This window comes from Ictidomys tridecemlineatus, chromosome 5 (genome assembly GCF_052094955.1).
Source record: "Ictidomys tridecemlineatus isolate mIctTri1 chromosome 5, mIctTri1.hap1, whole genome shotgun sequence".
In the NCBI taxonomy this organism is placed as follows: Eukaryota; Metazoa; Chordata; class Mammalia; order Rodentia; family Sciuridae; genus Ictidomys; species Ictidomys tridecemlineatus.
In genome coordinates, this window is record NC_135481.1 from 49,148,561 (window position 1) to 49,170,907 (window position 22,347).

The window sequence follows — 22,347 nt, forward strand, 5'->3', positions numbered from 1 at the left end:
CCTTCCCCCGCCCGGGCGGCCATGGCCATTCCCAGCATCCCCTATGAGCGACGGCTTCTCATCATGGCGGACCCTAGAGATAAGGCGCTTCAGGATTACCGCAAGAAGCTGCTGGAGCACAAGGAGATCGACGGCCGTCTTAAGGAGTGTGAGTGCACTTTTCTTTCCACGTAACCTTGTCTTTGTACTCACTTATGCCTCTGATAAAGCGGAGGCCTTTGGCCAAGCCTGGCAACCGAGCCCTGGAGATGAGAAGGCCCCGGTCCAGGGACAAGGCGCTTTGTCATCCGGCCCAGAGCTTGGAAAATAGCACCCCTTCAGGTGGGGAAATGGCCCAGTCCAGTCCGAATGACATAGAGAACATCCACGGTTTTGAGATGGGAGTGGGAAAGGATTAGACAAGTAGGGAAGAAGTAGGCCAGGGATGTTTCCCAGGTTTGGGTGCAAGGAGGCAGTGTTGATTCGGGAACCGGGAGAGGGGGAAGGCAGCTTGGCTTGTTGGTGGAGGAGAAAAGGGGTCCAGTGGTCGTAATAACCCTTCTCGTGTTTCATATTTTACTGTATCAAGCATCCAAGCTTTACACCCTGAGCATTTAACGTTTTTGCATAATGCAACAAAGAAAAAAGCCTGAGTGATTTAATTAAATGAAGGAAGACTACAACCGTATGTTTCTGTGGAGAACTACATTTGTTAACTTTATTTAGGGTAGGAAACCAAGAGTAATCCAGGTAGGTAAGTGAAGCAATGAGAAAGAGCCTAATTTACTGATTAATATCATTTGAATTTGTAGTTGCAAATCCTGAAGTGTAAGGATGTCTGTCTGTAAGAATGTAACTTAAATTTGCTTAATCAAGTGAGTATTACAGATCAAGAAAAAAAAAGATATGTTCCTTTTTTTGATAACGTTTATTTTTACACTTGTTACCTATTCATTACCAACGACAAAATTTCTTTTTGGCTTGGTATAGTGATGGATATGAAACTTACATAAAGTGAAATAGATTCAAGAAATGCATTAAGATTATTGTTCAATTTAAAACATTTAAATTATGTTGTTTCAGTAAGGGAACAATTAAAAGAACTTACCAAGCAGTATGAAAAGTCTGAAAATGATCTGAAGGCCCTTCAAAGTGTTGGGCAGGTAGGTAGTGGAGTCTGGGATGTAGAGGGTGATGGTATTTTTTAGTGGTTGGCAACAAGTAATGCTTTCTTTCCTTTCTTAGATTGTGGGTGAAGTGCTTAAGCAATTAACTGAAGAAAAATGTAAGTGGATTAACTTATTAACAATTTTTGAAATGCTTATTACTTTAGTGACAGTAATACAAGGAGATGCTATTCTTGCATGGACTATGTTTTAACTATTATCTTTTTGGAGGACAGAAATAAAACTAAACTTTCCATTGATGTGGAGATACTACACACACGTATTTTTACTATTTTTTCAATTTATTCTTTTGTTTTCCTCTTCTAGTCATTGTTAAAGCTACAAATGGACCAAGATATGTTGTGGGTTGTCGTCGACAGGTAATGCCTGATGTTTGTATAGTGCCTTATGATTGATAAAAGTGCTTTCATATACCTTATATTTACATATTGAGGCAAGCAGATTAGGCAATATGCTCAAAGTCTAAGGTTGACTTCTTTATACAGAGAAAGTTATTAGCAAAGCCTGAGTTCAAATCATGGGTTTTGTCCCCTAGTGTTCCATATATTCTGCCATATCACATTGCTTTAATCAAATTCGCATACTTAAAAATGAAGGAATTTTATAACTGGAAAGTAGATCTTTTATTTTAATGTCTTTTTTGAAGAGGACTTAAAAAGTATTTAAACATTCAAAAAATCTTTCATATTTTCTATATTAGGGGCTAAGTTAATTTTGTTAGAGGTAATTTACATTAGAAAAGGCAAATAGAAACAACTCTAAATTCATGTTAAAGTCATCAAAACCTGCCAACAGATAGCTTAGAATCATTCAGTAGCATCTAAAATTAAGTTATGTTTTATTCTCCTCTTAAGGAATTGTTCTAAAGTAGAGCATCCTTATGTATTCATTGGAAGAACTTTCTTTGAGAATGTGTCACAACAGGTTCAGGTTTTAAAAACGTTGATAACAACATGCCTATTGAATAGAATTTAACCCAGGGAATAAATCTCATGAGGATTTTACCTAGCATATAAGTCAATATCATTTTTCTAAGTCAGATATTAGATTCCTAATCTGACAAGTGATTTTCCTTTCCCTTCAGGGCCCCCTGGATGCCAAAAGTTGGCATTTCTAAGATATTTCATGTTTACATATTTGGATTGAATATTTGGAAAGTGGAATATATCAAGAACTGTTAGTGTATATATTCTCTATGGATGTAAACAAACATTGAGATAGTTCCATATTGAGTAAAAAAAAAAAATTTCAAGTACCTCACTTATAGGCAATATTTTTGGCTTAGTCCACCTATCCACACCCTCTCCTGTTCCTAGTATTGGGAATTATGTCCAGGTCATTGTGCACACTAGGTAAGTGCTTTACCACTAAGCTACATCCCTAGCCATTTTTATTTTTATTTTGAGCTACAGAGTATCATTAAGTTGTACAGACTGGCCTGGAACTTGCTATTCTCTTCCTTTATCGTCCTGACTAGCTGGGATTATAGGTGTGTGCCATGGTTTGTTGGCTAGCTTACTCCATTGTTTTAAACCTAATATTTTGTCTATCATCACTTCATTTTAATTAACACTTGGTCCTAAATTTGTAGCTCTTCATAAAATCCCATGGAATGTGGTCAGTAACTTCAAATGTATTGACGAACAGTTTTTAAAACTATCAAATAGCAACTTCATTTTTGAAAAGTAACATCCTGAATCTATTGGATAGAGTTTATCCAATTCTAAACAAGTAAATTAACATGCTTAGATATACCAATAAATTGTTTAGTATGATTCACCTTAATATATAATGTGCCTGCCTTAGGGTCTAGCATATAGCAAAAGCATGAATGATAATGTCTGGGTTTGGGCTTGTTTTGCTTGTTATGAGTTTTGTTGTTGGTTGGTGTTTGGGTTTTTTTTTTTTCTTTTTCATTCTTTAGTATGTTAATAAAAATTTCAAAGAGGAAACAAAATCCATAAATGCATTTTCCCCAGTTGTCTGTGAATTAACTAATAAATTTTTTCCCCAAAGTTATACTTCTCAAAATAAATTTAAATGGCACCTTTAAAATGTACTTTTTCCTTCCCAGAATATTCACCACAGGATTTTTCTATAAATGTTTTAGTACTAGTTCACAAAGTCACTTCGCTTCAGGGCCTGAACGAAAATAATAAATAAAATTATATTAAGTAGTATTTGAAAGTAAAATTCTAGGGCTGGGGTTGTGGCTCAGTGGTAGAGCGCTGGCCTAGTGCGGGCAGGGCCCTAGGTTCAAAACTCAGCACCACATAAAAATAAATAAATAAAATAAAGGTGTTGTCTTCAACTACAACTAAAAAATAAATATTAAAAAAAAAAGTAAACTTCTAAAGTCCACTCCCTTTTCAAAAATGAGGGGGGGCTACAGTTGTAGCTCAGTAGTAGAGCATTTGCCTCGCACATATGAGGCAGTGGGTTTAATCCTCAGCACCACATAAAAATAAATAACGGTATTTTTTTAAAAAGGACGCCATTGCTACTTCAAACTTTGTCAGTGATTTGATGCTGAAATCGCATTCTTCTAATAAGCAGATGGAAATAATTTTAAATTATTATTTCTATTGGCATGGAGTTTATTATCGATATTTGTATTTTCTTTGAAGGGTAAAAGTGAGTATTTGGGTAAAAGTGAATGTTAAGTTCTTGTTAGAGTGTTATTCTCCATTTTAAATGTTTATAATATCTTTGCTTTATAAAACTAGCTTGACAAAAGTAAGCTGAAGCCAGGAACAAGAGTTGCTTTGGATATGACTACACTAACTATCATGAGGTGGGTTTTGTATTCTGTTTAGTTTTCTTTTATTTTCACCAAGGGAAGGTCTTATCCAAAATATATGCTTCTTGAAATCAATAAATGTTTTGACACTTTTTACCTGTTACTAATTTCTAATTAATTAAGCATCCTTATAATATCACCTACAAACAAGTTATTTGTATTCTATAAGCTGAGAGAAAATACATCTTTTGAAAGAAAAACAAATGCCTTTTTATTCTAGATATTTGCCAAGAGAGGTGGATCCACTTGTTTACAACATGTCTCATGAGGACCCTGGGAATGTTTCTTATTCTGAGATTGGAGGTCTGTCAGAACAGATTCGGGAATTAAGAGAGGTTAGTATGTCATGCTTTGGTCTCTGAATTACTAATAAGTAGTACAGGTTTTGGATGTCTGAAGGGAGAAGCAGAATGAAAAAATATTTTTGTCCAAATTATTTTTTGTTCTTGAATATTTTGCATTTAACACTCTTCTTGAGAGAAGAATGGCATTGAATTTCTAGGCATGAGAAGTATTGGCATTTGTTAATTTGGAGATTATTTGATGTTAGAAATCTTGCTCTTTCTGTGGTGAAGCAGATATATAATCTGGTGTTCTTTCCATCTGTGGTTTTAATTGTTAAAATAGTTTATTTTGGTTGGAGCACATTTGGTTTTGGTTTTGGTCTTTCTTTCTTTCTTTCTTTCTTTCTTTTGTGGTTGTAGATGGACAGAATGCTTTTATTTTATTTGTTTATTTTTATATGGTTCTAAGGATCAAACCCAGTGTCTCTCACATGTACTAGGCAAGCACTCGGCCACTAAACTGGAGCACATTCATATAACATGTATTTTATAGTGTTTGCTAGCTTCTCACTCTTACAGTGGAATAAGTTACCTGTACCTTAACTAGTTTCTTTTGTTAAAGCTGTTTGATGCTATTTAGGAAAAATACTGACTATAGGAATGGTTTAAATCTTTGGAGCTTTTAGGTGAAGGATCAAATAAGGATTGCCTTGCATCACAGCACAGATGGCTTCTTGAAAGCAAATTACAATGTCCTATTGATTTTATCTGAATGTAAAATGAAAATATTTAGGAATGCATGGAAATGATTGAAAAGTCTTACCTCCACTAATTTAAGCCCTAAGCCAGTAGTTCTTAGATTTCAGCACAATAAATTTTCTGATACAGTTGTTAAAAGGCTGGGGATGTAGCTCAGTGTCAGAGTGCCTGCCAACCATGTTACAAGTTACATGTTACATTTTGGGTTTAATCCCTAATGCCTCCAAAAAAATTTAAAAATGAAGATTTTTAGGTCCCAGGAATTAGCATTTAAACAAACATTCTAGGTGATTGTGAAACCAAATTTTTCTTTGATCATACTTGAGAAAGTTTGGCTTAAGTGTAAACTGAAAGCCAGTTCTCACCGTCTATTTAGTGAAAGGGCAGCCAAGGGAAGAACAATGGTTTCATGGAACAGAAAACCTGCTTTCTACAGTGATTTTGCTGCATCACTTCTTCAGCATAGGAGAAGAAATCACATCCATGTTCTTTTCATCTGTAGGCACTTTAAAATTTTGATTTTTTATAATTTTCACTTGTCCTAGTCACATCTTATAGACATAGCTATTCAATAGGTGTTTATCTCACAAGTTACTGATGGTACTGTGAATAATATAAGTTGAGTAGTCAAATCCTCAATTTTTCCATCCTCCATTTTCTTTTTTCCTGTGAATTGTTTTGATAGGATATTGAAAGTTGAGCCCATTGTTCTTTTAAGGCTGCTATGATAAAATGCCAATAGATGAAATTTTATACACAATTTTCTCTTTCTGGAAATTATAATTTATCAAATTCCTTCCCTGTTTCAGGATAATTTTGTGTTATATTCCCACAAGCAAACTAGTATAAAACTTTTTTTTCACTGATTCTTTTTTTTTTTTTTTTTTTTTGTGCCAGGGATTGTACTTAACCACTGAGCCACATCCCCAGCCCTTTTAATGTTTTATTTTGAGACAGGATCTCACCAAGTTGCACAGGGGCCTTGCTAAGTTGCCAAGACTGGCTTTGAACTTGCGATTCTCCTGCCTCAGCCTCCTCAGTCACTAGGATTACAAGCATTTGCTATTTACCCTGGCTTCACTGATTTTTTTTGTTGTTGATGTTGGAGAATAATTTACATTTGATAAATGCACAGATTTTAAGTGTACATTTGAGTATGTTTTGACATTGTATGCCTGTGTATAATCAAGAATGTAGTTTGTTAAAATAACCATCGTGTAATATTTTTCAGAAAAACTTCTATCATAAATGGTTTTACCTAGTACAGAAATCTAGATGTCTTATGGATTATGTGTATGTCCCACTCTGTTGACATTAGACTTTGGAAATGTCTTTAGTATGCAAGTTATTATTTGAAAACATGCTAAAATGTCTACTAACTTTTTAAGAAACATGCAACTTCTTTTCTAGGTAATAGAGTTACCTCTTACAAATCCAGAATTATTCCAGCGTGTAGGAATAATACCTCCAAAAGGCTGTTTGTTATATGGACCACCAGGTTAGTATTGAATTATTTCTACCTCACCATAAATGAATGAATTAAAGAATAAAAAATAAGGTGGGGATTTAATATGGAAAATTCCAGCCTCTGCTACATTCATGAGAGTGAGATAGGAGAGGTCTGTCTATTGCTCTCTGGGACATGCTTAGTTCATTGTACCTCATAATGTATGTATTATAGCGTACCATTTGATTCTAATGAAATATTCCTCAAAGTGTAGTTTACAGATCCAGTTGTCTCTGAGATGCTTTCTTGGGATCTGCAAGATCAAAACTACTTTCATGGCTGAGAATATAGCTATTCAGTGGTAGAGCACTTGCCTAGTATACATGAAGCCCTGAGTTCCCTACCTAGAATTGGGGTGGCTGGAAAGACTACTTTCATGATAGTAACATGTTATATGTCTCCCTTACCATGTTAATGTCTGTGTTGATGGTATGAAGGCAATGTGGGTAAAATTGCTTGGCTTGAAACTGTACTTGTAGTCATTGTTCTCTTAATCGCCATATACTTGCAGTATAACAAAAAATTCCAGTTTTTCTTTAAAATGTTGGTAGAGCAGAAAAAAAAATTTTATTAAATTCTCAATATTTTGTGTTCTGTGTGATAAAATGGAGAGTATATGTATGTACAGAGTATTTATGCTGCATATTGAAAAGGATATTTGTATTTAGGAAAAGCACTTGGTCAGTTGAATTGTCAGATGAATGAATTGTTTTTCTTGGAATTCAATTTTTACTTAAAAAAGGATAATTTATAATCTGTGGTCATTCAGACTGGTTATTGCTTACTGGTTGCTAGTTACTGCTAATTCAGACCAGTACACATTTTTTTCTGAAGTGAACAAAGTAAGCTTATCATGTTAAATAAGCTGAAGGACTGGGGTCTTATCATGTTAAATACAGCTGAAGGACTGGCCTTGCATGCATGAAGACCTGGATTTGATTCCCAGCACTGCAAAAAAAGATAAGTAACAAAAAGAAAACAGACGATACCATCTGCTATTAGCCATAAAATTTGAGCCTTCAAGTAAATTAGAACTTTTAAAAACTAATGTCTGGTGTTGCAAGTTTGGCAGCTTTCTAATATGTTAATTCTTACAGACTTTCTTGAAAAGTTGGGCAGTGGGGGCTGGGGATGTGGCTGAAGCGGTAGCGCGCTCGCCTGGCATGCGTGCGACCCGGGTTTGATCCTCAGCACCACATACCAACAAAGATGTTGTGTCTGCCGAGAACTAAAAAATAAATATTAAAAATTCCCCCCCCCCCCTCTCTCTCTCTCTCTCTCTCTCTCTCCTCTCTCTCACTCTCTTTAAAAAAAAAAAAGATGGGCAGTGATATTAATTAATTAATAAGTCTGTTTTTTAGATATTATATAATGAAAAATATCAACATTTGGAAGATTTGCAAAATTTACTAAACCAATAGTTTTCAAATAACCAAAGCTTGATGTCAAAAATATGCATGGATAAAAAATTAATTAGTATTCAGGATAAACCATTGCATTTTAATATGTATTTATCATGGTCCATGTTATAAGCAGGATTTGATATATTTTTAAAGAAGGGCTGTTATCAATTCTATTTTCAAATTCTAAATTTTTAGAATGATGACTAACAATTATTGACAAGGATGTGGGGGAAGTGGAACTCTTATACACTGATAGTGAGAATGTAAATTGGTGCAGCCCTTATGGAAAACAGGGCAGACAATGATACCATGTAATCCACCAATTTCACTTCTGCATATATATCCAAAGGAAATGAAATTCATAGGTTGGAGATACAGCTGCACTCCCATGTTCATTGCAACACTATATACAATAGCTAAGATATGAAAACTTAAATGCACATCAACTGATGAAAAAATGAAAAAAATCTATACATACACAAAGGAATACGATTCAGTCCTCAAAGAAATAAATTTGGTCATTTATAAGAATGTGGATGAATCTAGAGAAGTGAAAGAAGCCAGGAGAACAGCCAAGAAAGACAAATACTACACGATTTCACTTACATGTGGAATTTTGAAAAATTGAGATCATAGAAGTCGAGAGTAGAATGGTTGTCCTGCTAGGGATGATTTGGCAGGGAGAAAGGTGCAGATGTGCATAGGAGAGATTTAGGTAAAGGGTACAGAGTTCAGTTAAATAGGAGAAATAAATGCTAGTGATTTATTTTATAACATGAATGACCATAGTTAATGTATTCCTTTTTTTTTTTTTTGCACTGTTGGGTATCAAACCCAGGGTCTTGCACATGGCAGGCAAGTATTCTACCACTGAGCTACATCCCTTCCCCCCACAGCCAGATGTACATTTTTTTTCTTTAAAAATGTTTTAGACATTAAAGTAGACTTTAAATGTTCTCACTGTAAATAATGATAAATATATGAAGTGATGGATATGTTAATTAGTCTGATTTAGTCATTCTATTTTATAATCTGTATCACATTTTAAATATATTCAATTATTATTTGTCAATTGAAATTAAATTACAAATTGAGCACAGTGGTACACACCTGTAATCCCAGCGACTAAGAATACTGAGGCAGGAGGATCATGAGTTCAAAGCCAACTTTAGCAACTTAGTGAGGCCTTGTTAATAGATAAAATATATAAAGGCTGGAGATGTGATTCGGTGGAAAAGTGCCTTAGGTTCAATTCTTGGTACCTAAATAAACAAGTAAATAAAATAAAATTACAAGGGCTATTTTGAGTAAAATTTATTATATGTGCTTAAGAATTTAAGTGAAAATTTTATTTAGGATTTAGCTTTGATTTTGGAAAATTTATAGGCCAAAGGATAATATCCTTAAAAGGCTTTTGAAAATTTGTTTTACTTTACATCTGATTAGAACTTCATTTGTCATTCCTAGGCACAGGAAAAACACTCTTGGCACGAGCTGTTGCTAGCCAACTGGACTGCAATTTCTTAAAGGTGAAAAAAATAATTCTTCAGTAGTTGTTGAAATTAAGTTTTATTCAAATTGCCTTATATTTAACTTAATATTTTTTCTTTAATTAGGTTGTATCTAGTTCTATTGTAGACAAGTACATTGGTGAAAGTGCTCGTTTGATTAGAGAAATGTTTAATTATGCCAGGGACCATCAGCCATGCATCATTTTTATGGATGAAATAGATGCTATTGGTAAGAATAAATCTTTTAAATTTTATTTAAAAATTTTTTTAACTGTTATGAGGAAATTTTCTAAAAATTTAAAAGAATTTTTCCCTTCTCTTAACTTGTAATTGTAACTTGTATGAAGTAGATAACAGTGAACTGGATATTATTTTTTAAAGATTAGAAAGTTTAACCTATTTTAGTAAATAACCTTTGACATTGACAAAATGGAAAATATCATACCAAAATCATTTTTAATTTTGTTAGTATAATTTTTATTTTTATGTTAATATTTTAACCCTAGACACTATTACTATTTTATTTTCTTAAACAATGGTTATAGAGAAAATGAGTAATGCATATAAATTCCTAAATCTGTTATTTTAGGTGGTCGTCGGTTTTCTGAAGGTACTTCAGCTGATAGAGAGATTCAGAGAACCTTAATGGAGGTAATATTTGGTACAGAAGGTTCATAAAGAAATGAATAATTATTAAATGAACAACTGAACATTCCATATTTGAAGGTCTAAATATGTATTACAGTTTAAATGAAGAATTAGAAGTAAGCTGGGCATGGTGGTACACTCCTGAAATTCTAGTGACTCAGGAGGCTGAGGCAAGGAAAGTTGCAAATTGGAGGTCTCACAAAACACAAAACAATGGTGAGACTATAGCTCAGTGGTAGAGTACATGGGTTCAGTCCCCAGTGCTGGGGGAATGGGGGAAGGAAAGAAAAAGAAAAGTGAAATTTGAAAATATGGACAGGAATGAAAACATTTCTGTGTCAAAGTAAGAAAATGACTATTACTGAGGGGGTTGGAGGGATAGGGAAAGGTTGATCAGTGGATACTAAGCTGCAGTTAGGAACAAGAAGTTTTGTTGTGCTATTGCGTGGTAGGATGACTGTAAATAACAGTTATGTACTGTATATTTCAAAAAGATGGGAGAAAAGAATTCTGAATATTTTATCCTTAAGGAAATAAATGTTTAAGAATATAGGCAAAAATAAGGTGATTACAACATTCCATTTGGTATGCATTTGTATTGTATTTTTTGAGCACATCAACCATTCAGATGTTTATATTGTATATTGAGCGTCTTATATTATGAATGTGATCTTGTGCTAGCTTTTTAAGGACATTTTATGACTCGCAAACATATTAAAACTTGGCAATAAGTATGTTATAATTACATCTGAGATGACTCAAAATTGTTCTTTCCTCTCTTGCTCTCTTGCTGAGATTGAGAAGCAATTAAAATGGTTTTGATAATTGAGGTAGATGATGGAACAGAGTTGTACACATAAAGCCTTTCCCCACATTTCTCTTTTTCTGGTCAAGATTCTGTGGATGTGATGGCATCATCCCAAATACGTTTTTCCACTTCTGCATATAAGGTAGAAACCAGGTAGTCTAGGCAATGCAATGTCAAATTTTTCTCATTAGGGGAATTTGAAATCACTTTTTATAAATTAATGCTGATGTACTCAGAAGATATAAAATATTTTTGAATTGACTTATAATGTCTCTTAGAAACTTTAAACTTAACTGTTTTAAAGCAACACAGCTGGGTGTAGTGGCACACACCTGTAATCCCAGCAGCTCTGGAGGCTGAGGCAAGAGGATCTCAAGTTCAAATCCAGCCTCAGCAATTTAGCAAGGCCCTAAGCAACTTAGCAAGGCACTGTCTCAAAGGAAAAGATAAAAAAGGGTTGGGGAAGTGACTCAGTAGTTAAGCACACTTGGGTTCAATTCCCTAGTACCAAAAAAAAAAGCGCAAAACAAAACAACAGAAATGTCAATTTTGTTCATGGAACTGATAATGTCCTTAGCTAACATATATTGTCAGTCTACCTGTATTTAGAGTTTGTTAAATGTAGTAAGGTTTTCAACATTTATTTAGAAAATTTTATGAATCAAAGGAAATGTTTTTGGTATTTGTCAATATTTCTATGTATGGTTCAATTATTTGAGAAGATACTTTATAGCTTATCAGATTTATAGGGAAAGTGTATTCACATATCCTAATGTAAATGTTATGTCTGATATATTGGTCATTTATATGTTAGATTTTATAAAAGTAGAATTTCATCAAATGACCATTCTCAACATCACATTTCTATCTGTAAGCAACATATTTGAAGGTAATAGGCATAAAAATGTATGTGCTAATTTGTAACAGTATGTTTTATAAATTATGTCTTATATAATTTTTTTAATGTTTTCAGTTACTGAATCAAATGGATGGATTTGATACTCTGCATAGAGTTAAAATGATCATGGCTACAAACAGACCAGATACACTGGACCCTGCTTTGTTACGTCCAGGAAGATTGGATAGAAAAATACGTGAGTTAAAGTTTTTTGCTTGCGGGGCTTGGGGATGTGTCTCAAGTGGAGCATGCTTGCCTGGCATGCGCGGGGCGCTGGGATCGATCCTCAGCACCACATAAAAATAAAATAAAGATATTGTGTCCACCGAAAACTTAAAAAAAAATAAATATTAAAAAATTCTCTCTCTAAAAAAAAGTTCTTTACTTGCTATCTGTTTTTACTTTGTCTATGTCCATTTCTCTTTTTATAACTTCCTTCACTCCAACTTAATTTTAAAAATGTACATATATATAAATAATTTATTATAATTTCTTATTTTCAGATATTGATTTACCAAATGAACAAGCAAGATTAGATATATTGAAAATCCATGCAGGACCCATTACAAAGCATGGTGAAATAGGTAAGGAAATAACCTATTTATTATGTATTTACATTTTGGTAAATGAAGCAAAAATAGTGTTGAATATTGATAGTCTACCAAATTTACCTTCTCTTTTCTTTTTTCGGTAACAGGGATTGAGCCAAGGGGCACTTAGTTGAGCTATATCCCCAACCCTTTTTAAAATTTTTTAATTTTAGAGACAGGGTCTTACTAAGTTGTTTAGGGCTTCTCTAAGTTGCTGAGGCTGGCTTTGAACTTAGGGTCCTCCTGTCTCGACCTCCTGAGCCACTGGGATTACAGGTATGAGCCAATTAGAAACACATAAAAAGTAGGGATAAGAGTTTAATAAACTTCTAATCACCAGGTACTCACCACCCAACTTCAATGTTTATTTAATTTTTTTTAAAGATTATACAGCCAGAGCACTTTCAAAAAAGTTACCTGTATAATTATGTAGTTGTCAGTATGATATATATGTAGATTGATTTGAGGGTTGGAGGTTTATTCTGCCTTTTAAATTTAGTTTATTTTTGAATATGTATATTTAGCAGCAAAAAAAAATATATGAGGAATATTCAGGTAATTTTTATTGATGAACCACTTTATTTTCAATAATGATTAATTCTTGGCCAGTCTTCTTTCATCTGTAACCTCTTCCTCCTTTTGGTTTTTAAAAATGCAAATTCTAGGCATTATATCATTTTATCTATGAATATTTCAGAATTAAGATAACTTTTTATAGCCTGTTGAGAATAAGGTGTAGAAGGACAAGGATAGAAGTTGGAGACTCAGTTAGGAAATTATTTCAATGATCCAGGTAAGAGATGATAGTCACAGGTGGTTACAAAGCCTTTTTTCCTTCCAACTATATTGAGTTATAATTGACAAAATCTTTAAAAAAATGATGAGACTCTGGGTTCCTTTTGAAAGTAAATGTGACAAGCTTGTTAATTGGATGTGTGGTGGAAGCTAAATAAGAGGACCAAGAAAGACCCAAGGTTTTAACCCAAGCAGCTGGAAAGATGGACATGCCAGCAACTAAACTTGAAAAGACTTGGCTAGGTATGTAGCTCAGTGATAGAGAACCTTGCCTATCATGTTCAAAGTCCTAGGACTGATCCCTAGCATTTTAAAAGATAAAAGAAAATTTAAAAGAAATGGATTTAAAGGTGAGAATAAGAAATTTTATTCTGGTTGTATTAAATTTGAGATGCCAATTAGATTTTCAAATAAAGATATTGAGTACTAATTCTTTGTGCATCTGTAATTCATTGAAGCAGTCTGTGCTGAAGATATAAATGTGGATAATAGCATAAAAACATAGTTTGTAAAGTCTTGCAATTTGATGAAATTTCCAAGAGATTGAATGTGGATAGAGAATAGAAGAGAATGAAAGATTGAACTTGGATAATTCTGAGATTAAGAAGTTGAGATGAAGAAATATCAAAGGAGTTTGAAGATACATTCACAGAGATAGGAGTAAAACCAGGAGCTGCTGGTGTTCTGGAAGATAAATGAAGAAAGGTTTTAAGGAGGGACTGATCCCCTATCAAATCCTAGTAACTTTTGGTAAAAAGAATTCTGAGAGTATACCTTTGGATGTAACTATGTGAAAGTGTGGAGTGAAAGCTTACTTAAAATGCCTTTCAGAGAGATTGGGAGAAGATGCATTAAATTTAGATATTTAAGGAGTTCTGTTCTGCAGAGGGGAATTGTACTAACTAGGAAGGGAAAAGGAGACAAGAATTTGGCGGAGGTTTTTTTTTTTTTTTTTTTTTTTTTTTTTTTTTTTTTTTTAATGGTAGTAGGATGAACTGAGAGAGAAAAACCAATAATGCATTTTACTTGAGTTGGAGTTGGCCCTATGAGCATACTTTTCATTTATGAAAGTGGAGAAGAGGCAGAATATACAGATGCTGATAATGACAGCTTCTCAGGATGGGACCTCATGGAAGTTTTCTTCTGAAAGCTTCTATATTCTCAGTGAAATAGAATGCAAGCAGAGTGAAGATGGGAAAATACTATTAGAGATTTGAGGACAGAGCAGATAAAAATTACATCTATTTAAATAAGGGACTAGAAGGTAGCAAACCTGTGACTTAGGAGCCAAATTCTTTCTGCCTTCTGTTTTTGTAAGTAAAGTTTTCTTGTAGTAACAACCATGCCATTCATTTATGTTATTTATGAATGTTTTTCCACAAAACCAGGGTTGAATGACCATAAGGCCTGCAAAGCATAAAGTTGTCACGAGCAAGTATTTACTATCTGGCCTTGTACATAAAATTTTGCCATCCTTTAGGCTAGGGGAATCTAATATATTTGCCAGGAAGCTTTAAAAAATAAATAAATAAATAAACCAAACCTTTAAAAGATAATGGTATTCGGTAATTACAAATAATTAATTATTCTTGTTATTTCCTTGCTCCTGTGAGAGCGTTGAGGTGGAAAGAATGGTCTAAATAAAAGATGTCAAATAATAGGTTTTTTCCACAAATAATGAACTCTTGGTAGGTGCAAGATAATGGGCTACTATTGGAAATTCCTGCTTTGAGGAAGCTTATGATGAACTTGAACCTGTTGGACACTAATTAATGAATATCTAGATGATTGCCTACCTTATATTGCCTCATTAAAAAGTATCTTGTTAAAGTTATTCAAATCACAGTGCCAATGCTTTTTTATTCCTCTTCCTATTCTGTATCAAATCCATGCCTGCCACTCCAAACCTATAGCTCTTTAATTCATGTCTGTCATGTGGGTTAGAGAGCCCACTTAACTATTATTGTTTTCCTAGGTCTAATACTACTTGAAGCTTAACCAGAAGTGTCATAAAATTATGTCTGATGTCTGGTTTTGATATATTTTACATTTGGTTTATGTGATTACATTATTATAATTGGTTTTGAATAGTACAGATTGACTCAAATTAAGGTATTAATGAGTCATAGCATCACAGATATCTGAAGTTCATTGTGCATAGTTGTTTCACTGCACAAAAATGGTTAAGATGCTTTCAGATCTTGATGATATTTTTCTTGATTTTAAAGTTTCAGAGATCTATCTTTCTTCTTGGTGCTAGTTAACAAAATTTTAACTTTTCAGTTAATATTGTAGAATGTTCATGTATGTCAGAGTCCACCCTTTTGTCATGTATATATAAAAACAACAAATAAAAAATAATATTGTGGAATGTTTATGGTAATTCATAGCTGCTCAGATTCAAAGTAAGCTCTTCATTTTAATTTTCCATGTAGTCATAAAGCAAAAAAGGGCTTTCCCCACCTTTTTTTTTTTTTTAAATACTAACTTCCAGTGTTTTTTCCTAAACAGATTATGAAGCAATTGTGAAGCTATCAGACGGCTTTAATGGAGCAGACCTGAGAAATGTTTGCACTGAAGCAGGTAAGAGTGTGGAGCATACTTTTGCTATTGCTTTTAATATTTTAAATTTGTTAAAACTGTTTTGAGTTTCAAAAACCATAGGCTGGACCTTGCAAGGACTGAATGTATGCTGTTCTTTTGGAAATTGATTTCCAGTTATCAAGAGAGAATAGGACGAGTGAGATGGAAAGAGAGAAAGCTAACATATAAGGATGCACCATTGAGGCAGCTTCTGTAGACAAGGAATATTGGAATTTGAGGAGTCTTTAAAAGAACATACAGAGATTAACTGACAGAAAGATGGGAGACTAGAACATTTATTACTAGCACTTCTCCCTCACTGAATGAAATTTTCCCTTGAAGGTGTTAACTCCTTTGTACTTCTGAAGCCTACAAATGGAGTGTAGGAAGGCAGGCACGTATAGAACATGGGCCCCTTGAACATGAGACTTCAGAATTGTCTATTACACCTAAAGCTAGGGTTAGGATGAGCCAGCACCAAAGGTATGTGTTGCAAAATGGATAACATCTATTTTCTGATACTAGTCTATAAGCAGTAATCTTTGAAAGGTTGATTTATGAATTCTGTAATGATGCAACTTGTATAAATGCATTTTTAAAATATAATTATTGATCATGTGATACATTTTTATTTCTGGCACCAAGTAACTTTAAAACCCTACCTAGGGCTGGGGTTGTAGCTCAGTGGTGAAGCACTTGCTTCATATGAATGAAGCACTGGGTTTAATCCTCGGCACCACATAAAAATAAATAAATAAAATAAAGGTATTGTGTCCATCTAAAACAAAAACCCTACCTAGAGTCATTTAGTCTTTGTTTTCCATATAAAATCTTAAAGTCCAAAACCAAATTTCTACAGTAGCTTTTATAATTAACTACATGGGTTGTAGGTGAGCTACTTCTTAAGTATTATAGTATGCGATTTCCTCTTGCCTTTCATATCATGTTTAATGCTATATTAACATTTCTGTAGGAATGTGTTTATGGGTATATTGTGACTCAGTGCCTGGATCAAAGATCCGTAGGTCTACAGTCTGTCATTATAAATCATAGTGAATCATGCTCATAAAGACTTGTCAATTAAAATATCAAGAGACAAACTTATCATATGGTTTGAACTACTTAGAGTAATTTATGACATTCTTTTTCTAAAATCCATACCAGATCAAATTGCTCTCAGAAGATAGTGTTGATGCAATTGTAATCAAAACAAAAGCAATGCTGTGATCTTAAAGGTTGATGCTATCAAATTTTGATAGGTACTTTTTTCCACAAATTCTTTAGGTCTGTGTATATTTATTACAAATGCAATTTTTTTCTGAATATTTTTGATCGATGAATGCAGAATCCAAGTCAGTGACTATAGTAGTAGACATTATTTTTCTTAAAATACATTTTCATGGTCAATTTTGTGCTACATTGTTGAAGACTGGTCAATTTCCAAGAAGTGTTACTGAGACCTTCCTTTAGAACTTAGAAAAGTCTGTAGTTGCAAAGTGGGCTGATACCATTTCTGGGTCTTCTAGTGCAGCTTCAGTGTTTCTGGGCCATCAGGGAGTTTTAGAACATTTCCAGAAACTTCTAGAAGGCTGGCTTATAAGGTAATGGTGATGCCCTGGCTTCCTGGCTATCATAGAGCATCCTGTGTAGGGACTGGCTGTAGAAAAGCCTTCTTCAGCCTTTCCAGGTACTTGTCAGTGATTTTAATTCTGGTGAATCCTGCATCTCTGAAAGTTTTACTGTGTCACTCATTGTCATTCCATGATGTTTGTGAATCTCTCAGTTGAATTAGAGTATATTTAGTGAGAGGATATCCTTCTTAAGGCTTGGAGGCTCCTCAAAGCTATTAATGAATCCTTGTGGAGACATGTAAATTTTTCTGAAGGCTCAATATATCATAGGATACCTTCCTAGTCATTCAGGTAGGTCCTGGCACAGGAGGGGACATAGAATATTTCAGGAGCTTGTGCTATGAAAATGCAATAGACAGTAGAACTAGATCTTCAGGGCAGCTGTGGGTATGTATATCTAATGGGTAAACCTCATAGTCATCTTCTGTAACTGGACACCTGTGTTTCAGAGATCTTGTCAGTAGATAGCCAACACTATTGTTCTGGCCTGAGGTGAAGCACAGCATCATAGTTGAAAGGTATGGAGGAGAAAAGCATCTCAGGACATGGCATTGAGGAAACAGAGCTTACAAAAAAATTTTTAACTGATACATATAAACATAAACATTATACATATTAACGAGGTACTATGTAATGTTTTAATACATATTTATTGCATAAAGTTTAGATCGGGTTCTCTCAAACACTTTTCATTTTATTATGATGAAAGCATTTAAAATCCTTTTAGCTTTTGAAACACACAGTATCTAATTGTTACTTATAATCACTTATTGTACAATACCACAACAAAACTTCTTATTCCTAACTGTAACATAGTACTCATTAATCAACCTTTCCCCATCCCTTCCTGCCCACTATTCTCCCTAGCCTCTGGTAACCACCATTCTATTCTTTTATGAGATGAATTTTTTTATATTCCACATATGAGATCATGCGATACTTGTGTTTCTGTGCCTGGCATGTTTTACCTAACCTGTTGATCTCTAGTTCAATATGTATTGCCTCAAATGACAGGATTTTATTCTTTTTATGGCTGAATACTGTTCCATTATGTGTGTGTGTGTGTGTGTGTGTGTGTGTGTGTGTGTGTGTAGCATATTTTCTTTGATGGACACTTAAGTTGTTTCCATTTCTTGATAACTAAATAGTGCATCAATAAATATGGGTGTGTAAATGTCTCTTTGATATACTGATTTTATTTCCCTTAGATATATACTCAGTAGTGGGATTGCTGGGTCATATGGTGGTAGTTCTATTTTTAATTTTTGAGGAAACTCCATACTGATTTCTATAAATAGTTTCATCAGTTTACATTCCTATTAGTAATGTACAAGGGTTCCTTCTCCTCATCCTTGCCAGCACTCATTATCTTTAATATTTTTGATAATAGCCATTCTTACTGGGATGAGATAATATCTAATTGTGGTTTTGTTTTGCATATTTAAAAAATTTCTTATATTATTTCTGACAAAGAATTATAACTTCTGTATAGAGTAAAATTTTAGCATTTGTTTTTTTTTTAATTTTTATTATTATTTTTTTTATTGGTTGTTCACAACATTACAAAGCTCTTGACATATTATATTTCATACATTAGATTGTAGTGGGTTATGAACTCCCAATTTTACCCCAAATGCAGATTGCAGAATCATGTCGGTTACACATCCACAGTTTTACATAATGCCCTATTAGTAATTGTTGTATTCTGCTACCTTTCCTATCCCCTACTATCTCCCCTCCCCTTCCCTCACATCTTCTCTCTCTACCCCATCTACTGTAATTCATTTCTCTCCTTGTTTATTTTCCCATTCCCCTCACAACCTCTTATATGTAATTTTGTATAGCAATGAGGGTCTCCCTTCATTTCCATGCAATTTCCCTTTTCTCTCCCTTTCCCACCCATCTCATGTCTCTGTTTAATGTTAGTCTTTTCTTCCTGCTCTTCCTCCCTGCTCTGTTCATAGTTGTTCTCATTATATCAAAGAAGACATTAGCATTTGTTTTTGTGTGACTGGAGATTGAAACCAGTGGTACCCTACCACTGGGGCTATAGTTCTTTTTAATTTTTGAGACAGGTCCTTGCTAAGTTGCTGAGACTGTCCTTGAACTTGAGATCCTGCCTCAGCCTCCTGAGAATTTGGTATTACAGGAGTATGCCACCTCATCCAGAAAAATTTTGATTTTTCTGGGGAACATATTTACATCTGGAGATATAAGAATTCTTGTTTGGTTTTCTTATTAGATTTTAAGCCTTTTTTGTTACATATTTCCTTAAGTTAATATATACTTGCTTCAATTATAGTTTTCTTTTCCATTCAAGTCCTAACATTATCTTTTGCAGATTCACTCATTCTTTAAATAGTGATTTGAAAACAGTCATACACATAAGATTTATACAAATAGCGTACCTAATTTAGTTGTAGCTTTCTAAGCAAGTTTTGAAACTTGTCTATTAAAAAACAAAACAGTCATTTCCTTTCACCTGATTTTAGGACAACATAAAATGAGCATTTCAAAGACTCTTCATATTGAAATCCAGAAAGAAATGATAGGAAGTAACCCTTGAAATCTTCTATTCTAACCTTCTTATATTATTGACAATTCAATTCAAGCAGATCCTCAATGGAAACGTTAGTATGATTTATTTAATTCATAAATAATGACACCATATCAGCTATAGTTCATCATGAAAGTATGATTGTCTCAAAATCCAGGACCCATATCCATAACATAATTACTTTTAGAAAAGAAACAAAAAAGTTTACTCCTTTGTCAAGTAGTATTTGACGATGGGCTAATGGTTCTGATTTTTTGTTAAAGCCTATTGTTTGCTTCTTATAATTTCCCATTCTTTAAGCCTTTGATTATTTGCAATGAATGGCTATGAAAATTACTGGAGGTGTTTTGTTTTATTCATAAATGTACTTCTTTCTTCCAGAGAATCACTGCGGATAGCATTAAGAAACTAATGCTGAAAATGTATTTGCTGTTGCTAGTTTTGGGGTTTTTTTGCTTTTGTTTTTACTAAGAGCTAACATTGGATATAGAGACCATGTGAGCCAGATTTTAAATATTCATGTAATTATCTCATCTTTTTAAATTTAATGTATTTTTTAGTTGTACGTAGACAGAATACCTTTATTTTATGTGCTACTGAGGATTGAACTCAGTGCCTCATGCATGCTAGGCGAGCAAAGGTCATAAGCACAACCCCAACTGTCTCATCTTTTTAATTTGAAAACTGATGCTCACCATAGCTGTGGAATTCAGTTGAGCAAGAATAGTTTTTAACAAATTAGAACTACTGACTCAGAAGCAGTAAATCTAGTTTCCTTCATAGTTACTCCATAGATTTACATTATTTAGTTTTCTTATAATGAATATGTAGTTCACATATGATATATAGCAATCATGTTGTTTTATTCTTCACAGGTATGTTTGCAATTCGTGCTGATCATGATTTTGTAGTTCAAGAAGATTTCATGAAAGCAGTCAGAAAAGTGGCTGATTCTAAGAAGCTAGAGTCTAAATTGGACTACAAACCTGTGTAATTTTATCGTAAGGTTTTGGATGGCTGCATGACAGACATTGACTTAATGTAAAAATAAAGTTAAGGAAAATAATGTACGTATTGGCAATGATCTCATTAAATGTGAATGAATAAAATATGTATGAGTAACATAAAAATTAGTATGTAATTCAGTAATTCAACTTTTAAAATTGACACAGAAGAAATTTGTATGTTTGTTAATGTTGCATTTATTGCAGCAAAAGTTACAAAAAGAAGAGTGTTGAAGCTTTTCGTATTTGCCATGTGAGCATTTTGTAAAACACTGAAAAATAGTTTGAGATAGTAGTACAAGAGAGCATTTCTTAAGACTTATTTTATATCATTTGTTTTCTTCATTCTAACAAAGTTTAATAAAATCTGTTTGATTTAGTTCTACCTATATTCTTGTCATTTCTAAGAGTATATTTACTGTGTTCCTTTAGGTCCTTCAGATGTAAACTTTATTTTAGTGTTTTGGTGAGTATTTGAGATTGAGCCCAGGGGCACTCTATCACTGAGCTAGTGTGAACCTAGCTCTTTTTATTTTTTCATTTGAGACAGGGTCTTGCTAAGTTGCCCAGGCTGGCATTGCACTTGCAATCCTCCTGCCTCAGCCTCCCAAGTCACTGGGATTATAGGTGTGCAGCATCGGGCCCAGCAGTAAACTTTATTTTGATAATTCAGATGATGTTGCAATTAGTATTTTTTTTCACTTTTTCTTTTCTTTTTTTGTACTAGGGGTTGAATTTGAGGGTGCTTAATCACTGAGTCACATCCAGCCCTTTTTATTTTTTTAAAATGAGACAATCTCAACTAAGTTGCTTAGAACCTTGCTTAGTTTCTGAGATTGGCTTTGAACTTGCAATCCTCCTGCCTCAGCCTCTTTTGCCACTGGGATTATAGCCATGCACTACCACATTCAGCAATGTAGGTTTTAAAATTTTATTTTAAAGTTGTATTCACATTATAAGTATCATCTTTGATATATACCATGAATGGGCATGTCTATATATGTATATGCTTCCTTCAAGAAAGTATTTGCTCTCTACCTATTGTGATTAGGCTATTTGATAGTTAATTTTAAAAGAACATAAACATTCATAATTTTTAAGATTATGATTTAAAGTAATATTTAATAATTAATAAATGTGACTTGTTTGTCTCTGTGAGATAATAGTTCATTTTTGAGAATGTTAGTTTACATCCTCTTCCCAGAGAAATTCACACAATTTTACATGTACTATAATTTTAGGAGACTTATTATTTCCTAAGCTCACCCTTGGACTCTGTAAGTATCCATGAATGCAAGGCTAAGAGTGTCTAATGTAGGGAATGTTGATGTCAGAAATGCTCAAAAGTTCTGTTACCTATGTACAATTTTTTTTCTCGTATGTGGCAATAAAATTTTAACATT

General features: G+C 33.6%; 1 protein-coding gene across 1 annotated transcript; it reads left to right on the plus strand.

The window, feature by feature from the left end:
- Positions 1-54: 54 nt before the first annotated feature.
- On the plus strand, positions 55-21,322 carry Psmc6 (proteasome 26S subunit, ATPase 6). The gene is given in 14 exon segments (NM_001282260.1): positions 55-148; positions 1,063-1,142; positions 1,225-1,264; positions 1,473-1,525; positions 3,893-3,960; positions 4,187-4,301; positions 6,420-6,507; positions 9,387-9,448; positions 9,536-9,659; positions 10,020-10,081; positions 11,860-11,980; positions 12,288-12,368; positions 15,681-15,752; positions 20,816-21,322. Coding segments are annotated over 14 exon segments (1,170 nt in total). The 5' UTR covers positions 55-63; the 3' UTR covers positions 20,935-21,322.
- Positions 21,323-22,347: the final 1,025 nt, after the last annotated feature.